The sequence below is a fragment of the Oncorhynchus mykiss genome, chromosome 5 (genome assembly GCF_057628025.1).
Source record: "Oncorhynchus mykiss isolate SJ-2025 chromosome 5, ASM5762802v1, whole genome shotgun sequence".
Lineage (NCBI taxonomy): Eukaryota > Metazoa > Chordata > Actinopteri > Salmoniformes > Salmonidae > Oncorhynchus > Oncorhynchus mykiss.
In genome coordinates this window covers 15,339,345-15,358,246 of record NC_143026.1, presented here as the reverse complement: position 1 = coordinate 15,358,246, position 18,902 = coordinate 15,339,345, and the positions used below count along the sequence as shown (strand labels likewise).

General features: G+C 44.2%; 2 protein-coding genes and 1 long non-coding RNA gene across 3 annotated transcripts in view; 2 read left to right on the top strand and 1 right to left on the bottom strand.

The window, feature by feature from the left end:
* LOC110524957 (uncharacterized) overlaps positions 1-4,018 on the top strand; it is a 7,391-nt gene extending 3,373 nt beyond the window's left edge. Inside the window, exons 6-9 of the mRNA XM_036976884.2 lie at positions 1,273-1,648; positions 1,864-2,105; positions 2,465-2,640; positions 2,913-4,018. Coding sequence (XP_036832779.2) covers positions 1,273-1,648; positions 1,864-2,105; positions 2,465-2,640; positions 2,913-3,786 — 1,668 coding nt within the window. The 3' untranslated portion in view covers positions 3,787-4,018. The remainder of the gene's footprint in view (positions 1-1,272; positions 1,649-1,863; positions 2,106-2,464; positions 2,641-2,912) is intronic.
* LOC149983174 (uncharacterized) lies at positions 319-6,295 on the bottom strand. Its single transcript, XR_016495884.1, has 2 exons — positions 6,208-6,295; positions 319-3,793 (listed from the first exon to the last, which is right to left on the bottom strand). It is a non-coding gene; the product is annotated as an uncharacterized LOC149983174 (long non-coding RNA).
* Positions 5,220-18,902, top strand: LOC110523283 (uncharacterized). Its single transcript, XM_036976883.2, has 9 exons — positions 5,220-6,235; positions 7,119-7,297; positions 13,632-13,736; positions 13,879-14,028; positions 14,256-14,495; positions 15,921-16,296; positions 16,512-16,753; positions 17,115-17,290; positions 17,564-18,902. Exons 1-9 carry the CDS (start codon positions 6,115-6,117, stop codon positions 18,447-18,449), a joined length of 2,475 nt encoding a protein of 824 aa, XP_036832778.1. The 5' UTR covers positions 5,220-6,114; the 3' UTR covers positions 18,450-18,902.

The following is an 18,902-nucleotide window of genomic DNA, read 5'->3' as shown; positions in this document are numbered from 1 at the left end:
CACCCTCTTTGAAACACTTGTTTAAAGGGGCATTTTACTCACTATTGTTTCATTAGTCTTTTTGATATAGTCCCAAAACATTCTGCATGTCAACATTCATGCTTTCAGTATATATTGCTTTCAGTCTCCTGATGCCCAAAATCAAGGATAAACCGACAGTTGTGCTGAGCACGAGGCATTTATACGTTATATTCTTCTAGAATCAATGGGTAAATATCAAGAATTGAAATGACAATTGAATAGCTTCCCAAACCCCAGTCTGTAGCTTTCAGTTTGGATGATTGTGTGTCAGTGCCTGTTTCTGTGCATGATAGAAAGAGACTTGACAAGCCTTTATTATACAATTCAGGAACACACATGCAGAGTTTTCCACGGATTCAAGAAAAATGAAAATTCATAACATCTTTGTGGTGCGTTATCCTTACATGGGAAGAGCAGAAAGCCACTGAAAATGTTTGTTGTCATCAGCCCAGATCCTGGAGTCTTTCCAGAGACTACTTTCTCCACCAACAAAGGTTGTTTACTAATTGATCTTTACACATCAGATCTTTTTCAGAACTGATCTGATTAGTCAAAAGACCAATTAGTGAAAAAAAAGATCAGAACTGGGCTGCCTGTCCAGAACTGTCCTGCCTAAACGCAGTCACTGAATTCTGACGTTCTCATCCAGAGTGACTTACATGAGCAATTAGGGTAAAGTGCCTTGCTCAAAGGGCACAGACAGATTTTTCACCTAGTCGGCTGATTCTAACCGGCAACCTTTCTATTACTGGCCCAACGCTCTTAACCGCTAGGCTACCCGCCACCTTACTTGTTGACATTAGATGCTGGCCATTATTATGTAAATCTACAACAACAACTGTGTTGAGTGGTGTCACTCTCGGACCCCACCACTCTCTCCCTGAGCCCATTCCCCAAACAGACAGAACAGCAACACCAGCAGAGCTAAAGCACCCCTCATTCTGGAACTGCTTTTTAGAACGTATGTAGTCTGAAACTTCTACACACTTGGTGTGGTGAATTAATACATGTGTGTGTGATGTAACAGAGCACAGATAAATATTACTCCATGATACGTCATTGGGGTTATTTAAGGGAATATCACTGCTGTGGTTTAGAATAAGACAGACATGTTATAGCAAAAGTCATGGTGCACGACCATATATACAGCTCACGCTGGCGCAAAAAGGAGTTTGGTTAGCACTGAAATAATTGAAAGGACGCAAAAGTTTCACCTCAGCTATTAATCATAACAACCCCCCCCCCCCTTAGACCTTGGCAGAGAATTGGAAGGCAGAAGCTCCTAGAATCAACTTCCTGCTTAGGGTTCAATCAGAGAGCGAGAACCTGTTGCTCTGCTACCAGACGGACTGGCAGCGGCGGCTGCTTCGGCAGTATGGCAAGGAGGTGTGCTTCCTGGACGCGGCCTATAAGAGGACGCGCTTCCCCCTGCCACTCTTCTTCCTGTGCGTGCGCACCAATGTGAGCGTGGCGCCGGTGGGCCTGTTTGTCGTGCAGTCGAGGAGCGCCGAAGCCTTGGGGGAGGCGCTGGGGGTGTTCAGGCAGTGGAACCGGGGCTGGAGTCCAGCCTACATCCTCACTGAACACTGCCCTGTGGAGATGAAGGCGGTGGAGGCAGCATTCACAGGTGAACAGTGGTGAGGTTTTAATGTTAGCTATGAGGTGGGAAAAGCAAGTTAGCTTCATAATGTGCTCTCAGCACTGTTGGCTGTGAGTTTCAGGATTTTCTTTTGAAAAGACCTGTTGGTCAAGAAAATGTTTAATCTGTTACAATCTCTAAATACTAGAAGATTAAGGGGTTAGAGTTTGCTAATTACGGACTGTTTCTCATTCCAATCTCAGGTGCTCAGGCAGTCTTCAGCGATCACCTGCGGGAGAGGACCTGGACCAAGTGGCTGAGCAACCGGTCCCGAGCCATCACCAACCAGGAGGGGATCTTTGATATGATGAAGGCCATCGCTGGTGCCCTTACCAGAGAGCAACACCAGGGGGCAGTAGAACTACTACAGCAGAGCCCCATCTGGTTGGAAAAGAGACAACTTTTCAAGAACTGGTTCACTAACAAGTGGCTGTCAGAGGAGAAGGTTTGTAGTGCACATGTCAATTACTGAAATCATAGGGGCAATGGGGTCAGGTCCTGGACCTGCTGTGTCATAACCTGCGTATTAATGAAGGTCAGGCTGGTTAGACAGAAAGCAGATCTCAGACCTGTGCTTAGGTGCTTTCATCCTGAAGCAGACAGCATGTTTAAACCACACCTACTGTATGTAGACAGTCTGTAGAAGTAACAGTAGCAAGTGTGTTATGTTTTTGCTAGCTGAATCCGTGATACAGTATCTAGCTATAGATCCATAATATGCTAGCTATAGGTCCATAATGTGCATCCTAGTCTAATGATGGCGCATACAGAGTTAGCTACATGCTCTTGTTTTTGTTCATTCAGAGATGGGCGAACGCTGTGAGGGTTGATGTTGTCAACTTTGTGTCTATGGTGAACGGAGGTCTGGAAATGCAGAGCGACTTTTTCACACATAATAACATGAAGGTCCATAAAAAAGACACCCTGAGCCAAATGCTGCAGTTTCTGGTTGACGACTACTTCCCACAGATGCACCAAAGGTAAGTTCGTTTTAGAATAGGGTTCAATGCCATTTAGAATAGTATTCGCTGTCAAAAGTGGTCTTCTGTTGAGATATCTGCAAAATTTATGGAAGATAAACACCATATCATGTACAGTGCTTATCTTCTCCATTGGGGTTAAGATGTAGGCTGTGGACTCAACTTAAATTGACTACCTTTTGTTAACTTTTATTTTGGAGTGTAATTCCCCTTTAATGTAAGTGTTTTGATGGTTGGTCAGTCTAAACCTGCTACACTCCCTGAACCTCTAGGTACACAGACCTCAACAGCCAGTCCTCTGGCGAGTACAGCCTCAACCCCACTGTGCCTCCGTTCCTGTGGCATCGCCCTTGGAGTGTGGTGGCCCTGGTGATGGACAACATGTCTGCGGCCCTGCAAGACCCCGACATCGTGGTGGAGCAGGCCGCCGACCGCACCTTCCGGGTGAAGAGTCGGGCAGAGACCACGGCAGCGCGGTCCTACACGGTCAGCTTCGGTTCAGAGTCCACCTGGCCCTCCTGTGAGTGTGAGGTGTGGAGGGACCAGCGCCTGCCCTGTGAACACTTCTGTCACGTCTTCAGGTCTGAGCTTAACTGGACCTGGGAGCACCTGTGTCCCAAATACAGGGACCACCCTCTGCTCATGCTGCATTCACAGACCACTCACACAACAGAGGAGATGGAGGAAGCCCTCAATGGTCTAATGCATCTCTCCCCAGCTTCCCCAGTCTCTCTTCAGTGGGATGGGCCTGAAGAAACAGTGCCACTGGTGCAAACTCCTCAAACTCCACAGTTACAACTGCATAGCATACAAACACAGTGGGTGGCCCCACAGGCTTCACAGGGTCTGCGGGAGAGGGAGGAACTGCAAAAGGAGGAACTGCAGAGGGAGTGTGTGGCCAAACTCAAATCCATCATGGAGAATGTGAGTGGGATCAATGACATTGACCACCTACAGGAGCTCAGGCAGAAACTGGATGTTCTCCAGGCTCAGAGTGAGGCCATGCTGGTTCAGAAGGACGCTAGCGTCAAAACAGTTACCACCCCCATGGGGATGAGAAAAAGGGCAGGGGTGGAGATTATCGTGGCCATGCCCAAACGCATCAAAGTGCTCTCCCGGGTTGATGTAGAAAATGTTCAGAAATAGCTTTTTTCTAAAGAGGGAAAATAAAGAATGTTCAGTATTAAAATGCAACTCTGCCACTTAACTTGTGGGTTGTTTTTATGTAGTATTTAGTGTTGTCCTACACAATTTGTATACTTTTTTAAAAAATTGAATGTCTATTGCCTCTCTTTGTGATGAGCAAAACTGGAAATTGCTTGTCTGACGTTAAGTAAGATCCCTGAGATGACTAATAAAATAATTATAGTCACCCCTATGTAGTGTTCTGATCATGAACTCCCTGCTATCTGTAACTCTGGTTGTCTTCATCTAACAAAGGTCTCTTTGTTAGGATGTGGTGACATTGTATCCAGTTCTGGGTCAGCTTGATTTAAGGCACTGCGCAGGTTCACAAATCTTCCCATAACAAATTAATAAATCAGTTATTGCATATTGGTTTGGAAGTTAAGGTTATTTATTTTGTGATCGGATAATACGCACATTAGCTTGCTTAACCTGATGAGTAATTGGCATCAATCAACGCATTTCCCTTAAGTGAATTAATTGCGTCATTATTTCAGCTTTCCAGGGGCTCAAGTATGTACGATGAAGCAGAGCCGTCTCAGCTAGCACCGGATTTTGTGATGGGCGTATACACTAATGCACGTGCGCATCATTTCGACGTTACAAAAATTGTATGGATTGACCTCAAACGCCTCTACTATATGGGCAGTGGTTCCCAATAGTTTAGCTAGCTAGCTGTGCCCAGAGACCGCACAGTGTGAATATAGCCAGACAATTATTCGCCAATCGAAATCCCGATCACACTTGTAGGCGATGTCATGGCAACGTTTGCAAGCTAAATTCGTAGAAACCAATACAAACCCTGGCTGATGCTATGTTGTGGTCATTGAGAGGCTTTGAAGCCACCGATCGGCCATATTGGCACTCCGTAGTAGGAGCAGTCCTCCATAGGAATGAATGGAATTCTACAGTATTTCAATTACATGTTTGAAGGACAAAATTACATATATTTCGTTGTAATGGGGACCGTGACATTGGTAATCTCTAAAAGTTCAAAGTTTGGGGTCACTTAAATGTCCTTGTTTTTGAAAAAAAGCACCTTTGTCCATTAAAATATCAAATTGATCAGAAATACAATGTCAACATTGTTAATGTTGTAAATGACTATTGTAGCTGGAAACGGCAGATTTATGGAATATCTACGTTGGCGTACAGAGGCCCATTATCAGCAACCATCACTCCTGTGTTCCAATGGCATGTTGTGTTAGCTAATCCAAGATTCTCATTTTAAAAGGCTATTCTTGTTCTGATAAATTAAGGCTATTCCACGTGAGAAATTGCCAATTGTAATACTCCCTTCACAGAATAGCGCAAACTGGCCCTAACCAGAATAGAAAGAGTTGGAGGCCCTGGTGCACAACTGGGCAAGAGGACAAGTATATTGTCTAGGTTGAGAAACAGATGCCTCACAAGTCCTCAACTGGCAGCTTCATTAAATAGTACCCGCAAAACACCAGTCTCAACAGTAAAGAGGTGACTCCGGGATGCTGGCCATCTAGGCAGAGTTGCAAAGAAAAATCCATATCTCAGACTGGCCAATAAAAAGAAAAGATTAAGATGGGCAAAAGAACACAGACACTGGACAGAGGAAGATTGGACAAAGGTGTTACGGAAAGACTAATCTAAGTTTGAGGTGTTTGGATGACAAAGAACATTTGTGAGACAATGAAAGGATGCTGGAAGAGTGCTTGACGCCATCTGTCAAGCATGGTGGAGGCACTGTGATGCTCTGGGGGTGCTTTGGTGGTGGAAAAGTGGGAGATTTGTACAGGGTACAAAGGATCTTGAAGATGGAGGGCTATCACTACATTTTGCAACTGTTCGAATCCAGGCTGCATCACATCCAGCCATGATTGTGAGTCCCATAGGGCGGAGCATTGTAAATAAGAATTTGTTCTTAACCGACTTGCCTAGTTAAACAAAGGTGCCATTTACTACAACTTTTTATATAAATAAATATTTGGTGGAAAGCATAGAGATAAATAGGACTCAGCTTTATATCTGTGCCATTATAGCGACAGCATGCCCATGCTAAAATGGCTTGTTGGCCTCTTATCATTCTCTATGGTAAAAACACGTCCGCGGGTCTAAAGGCGTCTCGCGCCGAACTGCGCATTGACGTCTCAAACCACAACCCCCGGCCTGATCGGTCTCGCAAACGTTACCAGAAGCCTCGCGATGTTGTACCTCTGGGTTTAGAAACTCTGTGCTGGTACTTAGCTAGCTAGCAACATTATTTGAATGTTTACATGACTGTTTCTCTGCGTTGGTAACAGATAATAATCAAAAATGAGCAACGAAGCGGTCTTTGAAACAATTGAAGAGGTCAATAAGCATATCTCACACGTCGAAGAGTCAACCTGTGTGAAATATATTTCTTACCGTGTGGACAAGCGCTTCAATGACCAAGGTAAGCTAGCTAGCAAGCTAAAGAGCGTCACATATATAACAATGAGACAGACATTTCACCGGATGTATACATGTGATGCATCCTGTTGGCGTTTACTCTCTACCAAATATGGTGATGAGAGGAATCCCAGTGGCCGGCAGTAAGAGAAGATGGAGCGAGATGGATTTTCGCCCAAATTCTGCACATTTTCTCATCGATGAAACATTTGATCTTTATACAGTTCTTTCAGAAGTATAATCTGTAACAGAGTGGACTGTGTTTTGTAGACTTCACCCTTTGCCAACGTTTAAAAAATATACGCTGTTTAGAAGGAGTACAAGGGTACTTCACAGAGTAGTCGTTCCCTAAATGAGATATGCAAATCAATGCGCCAATAGGATCTCAGTAGCTCGTGCTTGGCTCTGCCCACCTCCTTGCTTCTTCTGCTCACTATGATTCATTTGCTCCTATTGGAAACGACAGGCTCTAGTCTATCTTGGGTTAGTTATAAAAAATCTTTGAGTGTCTGGAGCAAACTTGCATTGATCAAGCTACTGCTATCTTTTAGCCCTTCTATACTATTTAGCCACTGATACTACTATACTAAGTAGCCATTGATTGATTGTTATTCTTATGTAGCTAGTGATGTATATTATGCAAACTACGGGGGTGTATTCATTAGTCAGAAACCGTTTACTCCATACATAAAATGTTTTGCAAAATAAAACAAGTTTCTATATGACAAATTCAGGTAGGTCCCTCCCTGTTTTGTTCTGTTTGCTCTGTAAGCTCAGGTTGGTACCTAGACTGTAAACGATTTCCATTGCAAAACGGTTTGCAACAGAATCCGACTAATGAATACACCCCTGGACTCATGGCTCTTTCAATGTGTTCTGCTAAACAGGTTGGAAACCACAGGACCACAAGAACCGGTTATACTGGGAATGGAAGTACGGCAAGGGTACTCCCTGTATCCCCTTTGACGGTGTACCGTTTGTGTTCATCGGACACAAGCTAATGGGATGCCACAGGGGCCGGGCAAAGTGTGGAATCAAGAAGAGGCAGGAACTTCAGGATCAAAGGGTGCTAATATCTATGATATTCTGAAACGCCTTTTAAGTGTTCCATGTAAATGATTACGACGTATTGTGCATCTGAACCTGGATCAAATTCATTAGGACACATCATAGCAAAACTTTTCAAAACATTGTGCAATGGAAAAAGGAAAGGAGCTTTTCTTATTGGAGTTCAGGTTGTCCCACCTTATTTCAGTAAATTTTCTTCCATGTGGTGCCTAATCAAATAACATTTTATTGGTCAAATACACATATTTAGCAGATGTTATTGCAGGTGTAGCGAAATGCTTGTGTTCCTAGCTCCAACAGTGCAGTAATATTTAACAACAATATGCACAAATCTAAAAGTAAAAGCATAGAATTAAGAAATATATAAATATTAGGACAAGCAATGTCGGAGTCCGGAGTGTGTGTGTGTGTATACACTTCCATTCAAAAGTTTGGGGTCACTTAGATATGTCCTTGGTTTTGAAAGAACATTTTTCTTTTTTGTCCATTAAAATAACATCAAATTGATCAGAAATACAGTGTAGACATTGTTAATGTTGTAAATGACTGTTGTAGCTGGAAACGGCAGATTTTTTTAATGGAATATCTACGTAGGCGTACAGAGGCCAATTATCAGCAACCATCACTCCTGTGTTCCAATGGGACGTTGTGTTAAATTGTATAATTGTGTATAATTTTAAAAGGCTAGTTGATCATTAGAAAACCCTTTTGCAATTATGTTAGCACAGCTGAAAACTGTTGTCCTGATTAAATAAGCAATAAAACTGGCCTTTAGACTAGTTAGGTATCTGGAGCATCAGCATTTGTGGGTTCGGTTACAGGCTTAAAATGGCCAGAAACAAAAAACTTTCATCTGAAACTCGTCCGTCTATTCTTGTTCTGAGAAATGAAGGCTATTCCATGCAAGAAATTGCCAAGAAACTGAAGATCTCGTACAACGCTGTGTACTACTCCCTTCACAGAACAGAGCAAAGTGGCTCTAACCAGAATAGAAAGAGGAGTGGGAGGCCCCGGTGCACAAGTGAGCAAGAGGACAAGTACATTAGAGCATTTAGTTTGAGAAACAGATGCCTCACAAGTCCTTAACTGGCTGCTTCATTAAATAGTACCCGCAAAACACCAGTCTCAACATCAACAGTGAAGAGGCGACTCCGGGATGCTGACCTTCTAGGCAGAGTTCCTCTTTTCTTTTTATCGGCCTATTCTGAGATATGGCTTTTTCTTAGCAACTCTGCCTAGATGGCCAGCATCCCAGAGTCGCCTCTTCACTGTTGACGTTGAGACTGGTGTTTTGCGGGTACTATTAAAAAATCTGCTGTTTCCAGCTACAATAGTCATTTACAGCATTAATAACAATGTCTACACTGTATTTCTGATCAATTTGATGTTATTTTAATGGACAAAAAAATGTTTTTCCTCCAACAACAAGGACATTTCTAAGTGACACCAAACCTGTATGTGTGTGTGTGTGTGTGTGTATATATACAGTGGGGCAAAAAAGTATTGTTAGACACCAATTGTGCAAGTTCTCCCACTTAAAAAGATGAGAGGCCTGTAATTTTCATCATAAGTACACTTCAACCATGACAGACAAAATGAGAAAAAAAATCCAGAAAATCACAGTGTAGGATTTTTAATACATTTATTAGCAAATTATGGTGGAAAATAAGTATTTGGTCAATAACAAAAGTTTATCTCAATACTTTGTTATATACCCTTTGTTGGCAATGACAGAGGTCAAACGTTTTCTGTAAGTCTTCACAAGGTTTTCACACACTGTTGCTGGTATTTTGGCCCATTCCTCCATGCAGATCTCCTCTAGGGCAGTGGTGTTTTGGGGCTGTTGCTGGGCAACATGGACTTTCAACTCCCTCCAAAGATTTTCTATGGGGTTGTTATGACTTCTATGAATGGTGAGTGGAGGAGTCAAGCGCAGAGAGCAGGTCATTCTGTACGTGGATCTTTTATTCCAAAGACAGCGGAGACACGGACATGCAAAACACAAGGGCGCATGAAACAACCCGTCCTAAATACACAGGACTAAAACTGTCCGGAAAAATAGAGATCACACTAATACACCAACACCAATAAACAGAGAACAAGCCCGCACAATACCCAGTGGGCCTAGTGCCCTTAAATAGCCTACAAACAAAACACTAATACAAAACAGGTGTAACCAATTAGACCCAATTAACAGAAACAAAAGGAAAGGGAATCGATGGCAGCTAATAGGCCGGCGACGACGACCGCCGAGCGCCGCCCGAACAGGAAGAGGCACCATCTTCTTGGCTAGGCCACTCCAGGACCTTGAAATGCTTCTTACGAAGCTACTCCTTCGTTGCCCGGGCGGTGTGTTTGGGATCATTGTCATGCTGAAAGACCCAGCCACGTTTCATCTTCAATGCCCTTGCTGATGGTAGGCTTTGTTACTTTGGTCCCAGCTCTCTGCAGGTCATTCACTAGGTCCCCCCCGTGTGGTTCTGGGATTTTTGCTCACCGTTCTTGTGATCATTTTGACCCCACGGGGTGATATCTTGCGTGGTGCCCCAGATCGAGGGAGATTATCAGTGGTCTTGGATGTCTTCCATTTCCTAATAATTGCTCCCACAGTTGATTTCTTCAAACCAAGCTGCTTACCTATTGCAGATTCAGCCTTCCCAGCCAGGTGCAGGTCTACAATTTTGTTTCTGGTGTCCTTTGACAGCTCTTTGGTCTTGGCCATAGTGGAGTATGGAGTGTGACTGTTTGAGGTTGTGGACAGGTGTCTTTTATACTGATAACAAGTTCAAACAGGTGCCATTAATACAGGTAACGAGTGGAGGACAGAGGAGCCTCTTAAAGAAGAAGTTACAGGTCTGTGAGAGCCAGAAATCTTGCTTGTTTGAAGGTGACCAAATACTTATTTTCCACCATAATTTGCAAATAAATTCATTAAAAATCCTACAATGTGATTTTCTGGATTTTTTTTCTCATTCTGTCTGTCATAGTTGAAGTGTACCTATGATGAAAATTACAGGCCTCTCTCATCTTTTTAAGTGGGAGAACTTGCACAATTGGTGGCTGACTAAATACTTTTTTGCCCCACTGTGTATATGTGTGTATGTATATATATATATATATATATATATATATATATATATATATAGTACCAGTCAGAAGTTTGGAAACACCTACTCATTCAAGGGTTTTGCTTTAGTTTGCAGAATAATAGTGAAGACATCAAACCTATGAAATAACACGTTGAATCATGTAGTAACCAAAAAAGTGATAAACAAATCAAAAATATATTTTATATTGGTAATTCTTCAAAGTAGCCACCCTTTCCCTTGATGACAGCTTTGCACACTCTTGGCATTCATGAGGACTGCCACAAGAAAGGAAGACCCAGAGTTACCTCTGCTGCAGAGGATAACATTTTCAGAGTTACCAGCCTCAAAAATTGCATCCCAAACAGAGATCAAAAGACACATCTCAACATCAACTGTTCAGAGGAGACTGCGTGAATCAGGCCTTCGTGGTCGAATTGCTTCAAAGAAACCACTACTAAAGGACACCAATTAGAAGAGACTTGCTTGGGCCAAGAAACACAAACAATGGACATTAGACCTGTGGAAATCTGTCCTTTGGTCTGATGAGTCCAAATTTGTGATTTTTGATTCCAACCGCCGTGACTTTGTGAGACGCAAAGTAGGGGAACAGATGATCTCAGCATGTGTGGTTCCCACTGTGAAGCATGGAGGAGGAGGTGTGTGGTGTGGTGGTGCTTTGGTGACACTGTCTGTGATTTATTTATCATTCAAGGCACACTTAACCAGCATGGCTACCACAGCATTCTTCAGCGATACGCTATCCCATCTGATTTGCCCTTAGTGGGACTATCATCTGTTTTTCAACAGGACAATGACCCAACACACCTCCAGGCTGTATAAGGGCTATTTGACCAAGAAGGAGAGTGATGGAGTGCTGCATCAGATGACTTGCCCTCCACAATCCCCCGACCTCAACCCAATTGAGATGGTTTGGGATGAGTTGGAACACAGAATGAAGGAAAATCAGCCAACAAGTGCTCAGCATATGTGGGAACTCCTTCAAGACTGTTAGAAAAGCATTCCAGGTAAAGTTGGTTGAGAGAATGCCAAGAGTGTGCAAAGCTATCATCAAGGCAAAAGGTGACAACTTTGAAGAACCTCAAATATAAACTATATTTTGATTTATTTAACACCTTTTTGGTTACTACATGATTCCATATGTGTTATTTCATAGTTTTGAAGTCTTCACTATTGTTCTACATGGTAGTGTAGTGTGTGTGTGTGTGTGTGTGTGTGTGTGTGCGTGTGTGTGTGTGTGATGTATAGACATTATGGACAGTATGTGGATAGAATATTTAGTGTATCTGTAGAATACATAGGATAGAATAGTGTATACATACAGCAAAAGTTGAATAGGATGGCATTGACTAGAATACAGTATATGAAAAGAAAAGAAACGTACTCTCACTGTCAACTGCGTTTATTTTCAGCAAACTTAACTTGTGTAAATATTTACTAAGACATAAACTGAACAAGTTCCACAGACATGTGACTAACAGAAATTGAATAATGTGTCCCTGAACAAAGGGGGTTCAAAATCAGAAGTAACAGTCAGTATCTGGTGTGGCCACCAGCTGCATTATGTACTACAGTGCATCTCCTCCTCAAGGACTGCACCAGATATGCCAGTTCTTGCTGTGAGATGTTACCCCACTATTCCACCCAGGCACCTGCAAGTTCCTGGACATTTCTGGGGGAATGGCCCTAGCCCTCACCCTCCGATCTAACAGGTCCCAGACGTGCTCAATGGGATTGAGATCCGGACTCTTCGCTGGCCATGGCAGAACACTGACATTCCTGTCTTGCAGGAAATCATGCACAGAACGAGCAGTATGGCTGGTGGCTTTGTCATGCTGGAGGGTCATGTCAGGATGAGCCTGCAGGAAGAGTACCACATGAGGGAGGAGGATGTCTTCCCTGTAACACACAGCATTGAGATTGCCTGCAATGACAACAAGCTCAGTCCAATGATGCTGTGACACACAGCATGATGCTGTGAATCGATCCTGCTCCAGAGTACAGGCCTCGGTGTAACGCTCATTCCTTCGACGATAAACGCGAATCCGACTCTCACCCCTGGTGAGGCAAAACCGCGACTCGTCAGTGAAGAGCACTTTTTGCGATTCCTGTCTGGTCCAGCGACAGTGGTTTTGTGCCCATAGGCAACGTTGTTGCCGGTGATGTCTGGTGAGGACCTGCCTTACAACAGGCCTGCAAGCCCTCAGTCCAGCCTCTCTCAGCCTATTGCGGACAGTCTGAGCACTGATGGAGGGATTGTGCGTTCCTGGTGTAACTCGGGCAGTTGTTGTAATCCTGTACCTGTCCCACAGGTGTGATGTTCGGATGTACCGATCCTGTGCAGGTGTTGTTACATGTGGTCTGCCACTGCGAGGATGATCAGCTGTCCGTCCTGTCTCCCTGTAGCGATGTCTTAGGCGCCTCACAGTACGGACATTCTAATTTATTGCCCTGGCCACATCTGCAGTCCTCATGCCTCCTTGCAGCATGCCTAAGCCACGTTCATGCACATGCGCAGGGACCCTGGGCATCTTTCTTTTAGTGTTTTTCAGAGTCAGTAGAAAGGCCTCTTTAGTGTCCCAAGTTTTCATAACTGTGACCTTTATTGCCTACCGCCTGTAAGCTGTTAGTGTCTTAATGACCGTTCCACAGGTGCATGTTCATTAATTGTTTATATTTCATTGAACAAGCATGGGAAACAGTGTTTAAACCCTTTACAATGAAGATCTGTGAAGTTATTTGGATTTTTACGAATTATCTTTGAAAGACAGGGTCCTGAAAAAGGGATGTTTCTTTTTTTGCTGAGTTTACATATGAAATGAGTAAAACAGCATTTAAACATTTATTAGTGACCAATGTTCCATTATTAAAGTGACCAGTAATTCCATGTCTATGAACATAGGACAGCAGCCTCTAAGGTGCAGGGTTGAGTAACCGGGTGGTAGCTGGCTAGTGACAGTGACAGGTCAGGGTACTGTGTGGAGGCCGGCTAGTGATAGCTATTTAACAGTCTGATGGCCTTAAGATAGAAGCTGTTTTTCAGTCTCTCGGTACTGACCTCGCCTTCTGGATGATAGCGGGGTGAACATGCCGTGGCTCGGGTGGTTATGGTCCTTGATGATAATGAATTTGACCCTGGTTTCATCAATGCTTCAAGGTAGTTGTGGGGTTCACAACCAATCTCAACAATTCCATTCTCACCTGCCACTCATTTTGGTCTTTCAGGCAAAAGATGGCAAGGAAAAAAGAAACCTGTTGCTGAAAACCAAGAAAGTAGCATGCCCTGCTGTGTTCACAATCAGCCGCATTGTGAAGTTCCCTGGATTCAAGGTACGTGTGAAACTGTTTGTTTATATATGTTTATTATGTAACTCCAGTGACCGTGCACCACAGTCAACATTAGAATGCACATCAGACTAATATACATAATTATATCTGTGTGTGTGTGTGCGCTCGCTCCATACTGCATCAGTTGGAGAAGGACACATCACGGTTGAGGAGGGTCATGTCTATTTCCATCAAACAAGCTCTCCAGACAGACCCAGCCTCAGTGCAGTGGAAGATACAGTATTTCCTCAAAATACCCAGTGTCACTGACCACAAGGGCCATCCTATTGGAAAGGTATTACTATGTTATTACTATACTATGACCATGGAATATATTGCATTGGACTCTCTTTAGGCTACATAACTAGTATCTGTATGCCTGTATGTCTGTTCGGTACACAGATGTAATAAAACCTTGACCTCTTAAAATTCCCTGTGGAATACAAGTATCTGACCCTGTAACAGTGGTTAGGGGTATTTTCTCCCTACTTAACAAAAGCCACTCTCTCCTCGTTCCCTCAGGGTGCAGATCAGATGGACGACAGGGTCAAAGGTTACATCCGAGCGTTGGTGCAGCAGGGGGTGAGGAAGGTGAAGGAGGTAAAGAACCAGATGGTCCAGTACGTGCGGACGGAGCTGTTCCAAGACACGACCCCGCCGCCGCTGAGGCGCTTCTTCCCCACAGAGAAAACCATCCACGCCGTCATGGCTCAGGTCATCGCGGAGGAACACTACAGCAAAATAGACCTGGTCAACCTGCTGGTGAGAAGGCTGTGCTGCACTATCATTCCCACCTATTCATCAGATATTTGGATTGTCTTCTGAGATAAGGCCATTGGGGCTTGTGGTGTTAGCTGTATGTTTTCACTGCAATTTATGAACAGTTTGTATGCATGTCACCCACCCTCTTTGAAACACTTGTTTAAAGGGGCATTTTACTCACTATTGTTTCATTAGTCTTTTTGATATAGTCCCAAAACATTCTGCATGTCAACATTCATGCTTTCAGTATATATTGCTTTCAGTCTCCTGATGCCCAAAATCAAGGATAAACCGACAGTTGTGCTGAGCACGAGGCATTTATACGTTATATTCTTCTAGAATCAATGGGTAAATATCAAGAATTGAAATGACAATTGAATAGCTTCCCAAACCCCAGTCTGTAGCTTTCAGTTTGGATGATTGTGTGTCAGTGCCTGTTTCTGTGCATGATAGAAAGAGACTTGACAAGCCTTTATTATACAATTCAGGAACACACATGCAGAGTTTTCCACGGATTCAAGAAAAATGAAAATTCATAACATCTTTGTGGTGTGTTATCCTTATATGGGAAGAGCAGAAAGCCACTGAAAATGTTTGTCATCAGCCCAGGTCCTGGAGTCTTTCCAGAGACTACTTTCTCCACCAACAAAGGTTGTTTACTGATTGATCTTTACACATCAGATCTTTTTCAGAACTGATCTGATTAGTCAAAAGACCAATTAGTGAAAAAAAAGATCAGAACTGGGCTGCCTGTCCAGAACTGTCCTGCCTAAACGCAGTCACTGAATTCTGACGTTCTCATCCAGAGTGACTTACATGAGCAATTAGGGTAAAGTGCATTGCTCAAAGGGCACAGACAGATTTTTCACCTAGTCGGCTGATTCTAACCAGCAACCTTTCTATTACTGGCCCAATGCTCTTAACCGCTAGGCTACCTGCCACCCTACTTGACAGTAGATGCTGGCCATTATTATGTAAATCTACAACAACAACTGTGTTGAGTGGTGTCATTCTCTCGGACCCCACCACTCTCTCCCTGAGCCCATTCCCCAAACAGACAGAACAGCAACACCAGCAGAGCTAAAGCACCCCTCATTCTGGAACTGCTTTTTAGAACGTATGTAGTCTGAAACTTCTACACACTTGGTGTGGTGAATTAATACATGTGTGTGTGATGTAACAGAGCACAGATAAATATTACTCCATGATACGTCATTGGGGTTATTTAAGTCCATGGGAATATCACTGCTGTGGTTTAGAATAAGACAGACATGTTATAGCAAAAGTCATGGTGCACAACCATATATACAGCTCACGCTGGCGCAAAAAAAAGTTTGGTTAGCACTGAAATAATTGGAAGGATGCAAAAGTTTCACCTCAGCTATTAATCATAACACCCCCCGCCCCCCCCCCCCCCCCCCTTAGACCTTGGCAGAGAATTGGAAGGCAGAAGCTCCTAGAATCAACTTCCTGCTTAGGGTTCAATCAGAGAGCGAGAACCTGTTGCTCTGCTACCAGACGGACTGGCAGCGGCGGCTGCTTCGGCAGTATGGCAAGGAGGTGTGCTTCCTGGATGCGGCCTATAAGAGGACGCGCTTCCCCCTGCCACTCTTCTTCCTGTGTGTGCGCACCAATGTGAGTGTGGCGCCGGTGGGCCTGTTTGTCGTGCAGTCGAGGAGCGCCGAAGCCTTGGGGGAGGCGCTGGGGGTGTTCAGGCAGTGGAACCGGGGCTGGAGTCCAGCCTACATCCTCACTGAACACTGCCCTGTGGAGATGAAGGCGGTGGAGGCAGCATTCACAGGTGAACAGTGGTGAGGTTTTAATGTTAGCTATGAGGTGGGAAAAGCAAGTTAGCTTCATAATGTGCTCTCAGCACTGTTGGCTGTGAGTTTCAGGATTTTCTTTTGAAAAGACCTGTTGGTCAAGAAAATGTTTAATCTGTTACAATCTCTAAATACTAGAAGATTAGGGGGTTAGAGTTTGCTAATTACGGACTGTTTCTCATTCCAATCTCAGGTGCTCAGGCAGTCTTCAGCGATCACCTGCGGGAGAGGACCTGGACCAAGTGGCTGAGCAACCGGTCCCGAGCCATCACCAACCAGGAGGGGATCTTTGATATGATGAAGGCCATCGCTGGTGCCCTTACCAGAGAGCAACACCAGGGGGCAGTAGAACTACTACAGCAGAGCCCCATCTGGTTGGAAAAGAGACAACTTTTCAAGAACTGGTTCACTAACAAGTGGCTGTCAGAGGAGAAGGTTTGTAGTGCACATGTCAATTACTGAAATCATAGGGGCAATGGGGTCAGGTCCTGGACCTGCTGTGTCATAACCTGCGTATTAATGAAGGTCAGGCTGGTTAGACAGAAAGCAGATCTCAGACCTGTGCTTAGAGGTGCTTTCATCCTGAAGCAGACAGCATGTTTAAACCACACCTACTGTATGTAGACAGTCTGTAGAAGTAACAGTAGCAAGTGTGTTATGTTTTTGCTAGCTGAATCCGTGATACAGTATCTAGCTATAGATCCATAATATGCTAGCTATAGGTCCATAATGTGCATCCTAGTCTAATGATGGCGCATACAGAGTTAGCTACATGCTCTTGTTTTTGTTCATTCAGAGATGGGCGAACGCTGTGAGGGTTGATGTTGTCAACTTTGTGTCTATGGTGAACGGAGGTCTGGAAATGCAGAGCGACTTTTTCACACATAATAACATGAAGGTCCATAAAAAAGACACCCTGAGCCAAATGCTGCAGTTTCTTGTTGACGACTACTTCCCACAGATGCACCAAAGGTAAGTTCGTTTTAGAATAGGGTTCAATGCCATTTAGAATAGTATTCGCTGTCAAAAGTGGTCTTCTGTTGAGATATCTGCAAAATTTATGGAAGATAAACACCATATCATGTACAGTGCTTATCTTCTGCATTGGGGTTAAGATGTAGGCTGTGGACTCATCTTTACATTTGACTACCTTTGTAAACTTTTATTTTGGAGTGTAATTCCCCTTTAATGTCAGTGTTTTGATGTTTGGTCAGTCTAAACCTGCTACACTCCCTGAACCTCTAGGTACACAGACCTCAACAGCCAGTCCTCTGGCGAGTACAGCCTCAACCCCACTGTGCCTCCGTTCCTGTGGCATCGCCCTTGGAGTGTGGTGGCCCTGGTGATGGACAACATGTCTGCGGCCCTGCAAGACCCCGACATCGTGGTGGAGCAGGCCAGCGACGCCGCCGACGGCACCTTCCGGGTGAAGAGTCGGGCAGAGACCACGGCAGCGCGGTCCTACGCGGTCAGCTTCGGTTCAGAGTCCACCTGGCCCTCCTGTGAGTGTGAGGTGTGGAGGGACCAGCGCCTGCCCTGTGAACACTTCTGTCACGTCTTCAGGTCTGAGCATAACTGGACCTGGGAGCACCTGTGTCCCAAATACAGGGACCACCCTCTGCTCACGCTGCATTCACAGACCACTCACACCACAACAGAGGAGATAGAGGAAGCCCTCAATGGTCTAATGCATCTCTCCCCAGCTTCCCCAGTCTCTCTTCAGTGGGATGGGCCTGAAGAAACAGTGCCACTGGTGCAAACTCCTCAAACTCCACAGTTACAACTGTATAGCATACAAACACAGTGGGTGGCCCCACAGGCTTCACAGGGTCTGCGGGAGAGGGAGGAACTGCAAAAGGAGGAACTGCAGAGGGAGTGTGTGGCCAAACTCAAATCCATCATGGAGAATGTGAGTGGGATCAACGACATTGACCACCTACAGGAGCTCAGGCAGAAACTGGACGTTCTCCAGGCTCAGAGTGAGGCCATGCTGGTTCAGAAGGACGCTAGCGTCAAAACAGTTACCACCTCTAAGGGGAAGAGAAAAAGGGCAGGGGTGGAGATTATCGTGGCCATGCCCAAACGCATCAAAGTGCTCTCCCGGGTTGATGTAGAAAATGTTCAGAAATAGCTTTTTTCTAAAGAGGGAAAATAAAGTACGGTATTAATCAGGTTGTCGCTCTTATTTCTTGGGTGATGTACAAATAACTCTTTGTTATGATGTTATCACGTATCCAGTTCTAGAAAGTGTTTGGCTGCTTGATCACAAGGGTCAGCTTGATGTAAGATGCTGCGCACGTTCACAAACCTTTCCATAACAAATTTATACATTTGTTATATTGCACAGTCCAAACTATTTAGAAATTAGCCAAGTATCTCAACTCCATGCTGATTTCTTCTGCGGAGTTGAGTGGAGCCTAGAGTTTTTGGACTAAACATCCAACATTCTTCGAGTTGCTGTATAATCGATACTTCAAAATTGTAAATTCTTAAACCCTTACGGTGTATCTATTTTTTTTCCCTCTCTGGCTTTCTTTGTTTGCTGAAATCCATACCTTTTAAATAAAAAGTTAATCAAATACAA

What these genes read in the sequence shown, in the direction of transcription:
- LOC110523283 (XM_036976883.2), top strand. Translation starts at nt 6,115, where the DNA reads ATGAGCAACGAAGCGGTCTTTGAAACAATTGAAGAGGTCAATAAGCAT. An exon ending in CAAGCGCTTCAATGACCAAG is followed by an intron (nt 6,236 to 7,118) that starts GTAAGCTAGCTA and finishes TCTGCTAAACAG; the next exon opens with GTTGGAAACCACAGGACCAC. An exon ending in AGGAACTTCAGGATCAAAGG is followed by an intron (nt 7,298 to 13,631) that starts GTGCTAATATCT and finishes TTGGTCTTTCAG; the next exon opens with GCAAAAGATGGCAAGGAAAA.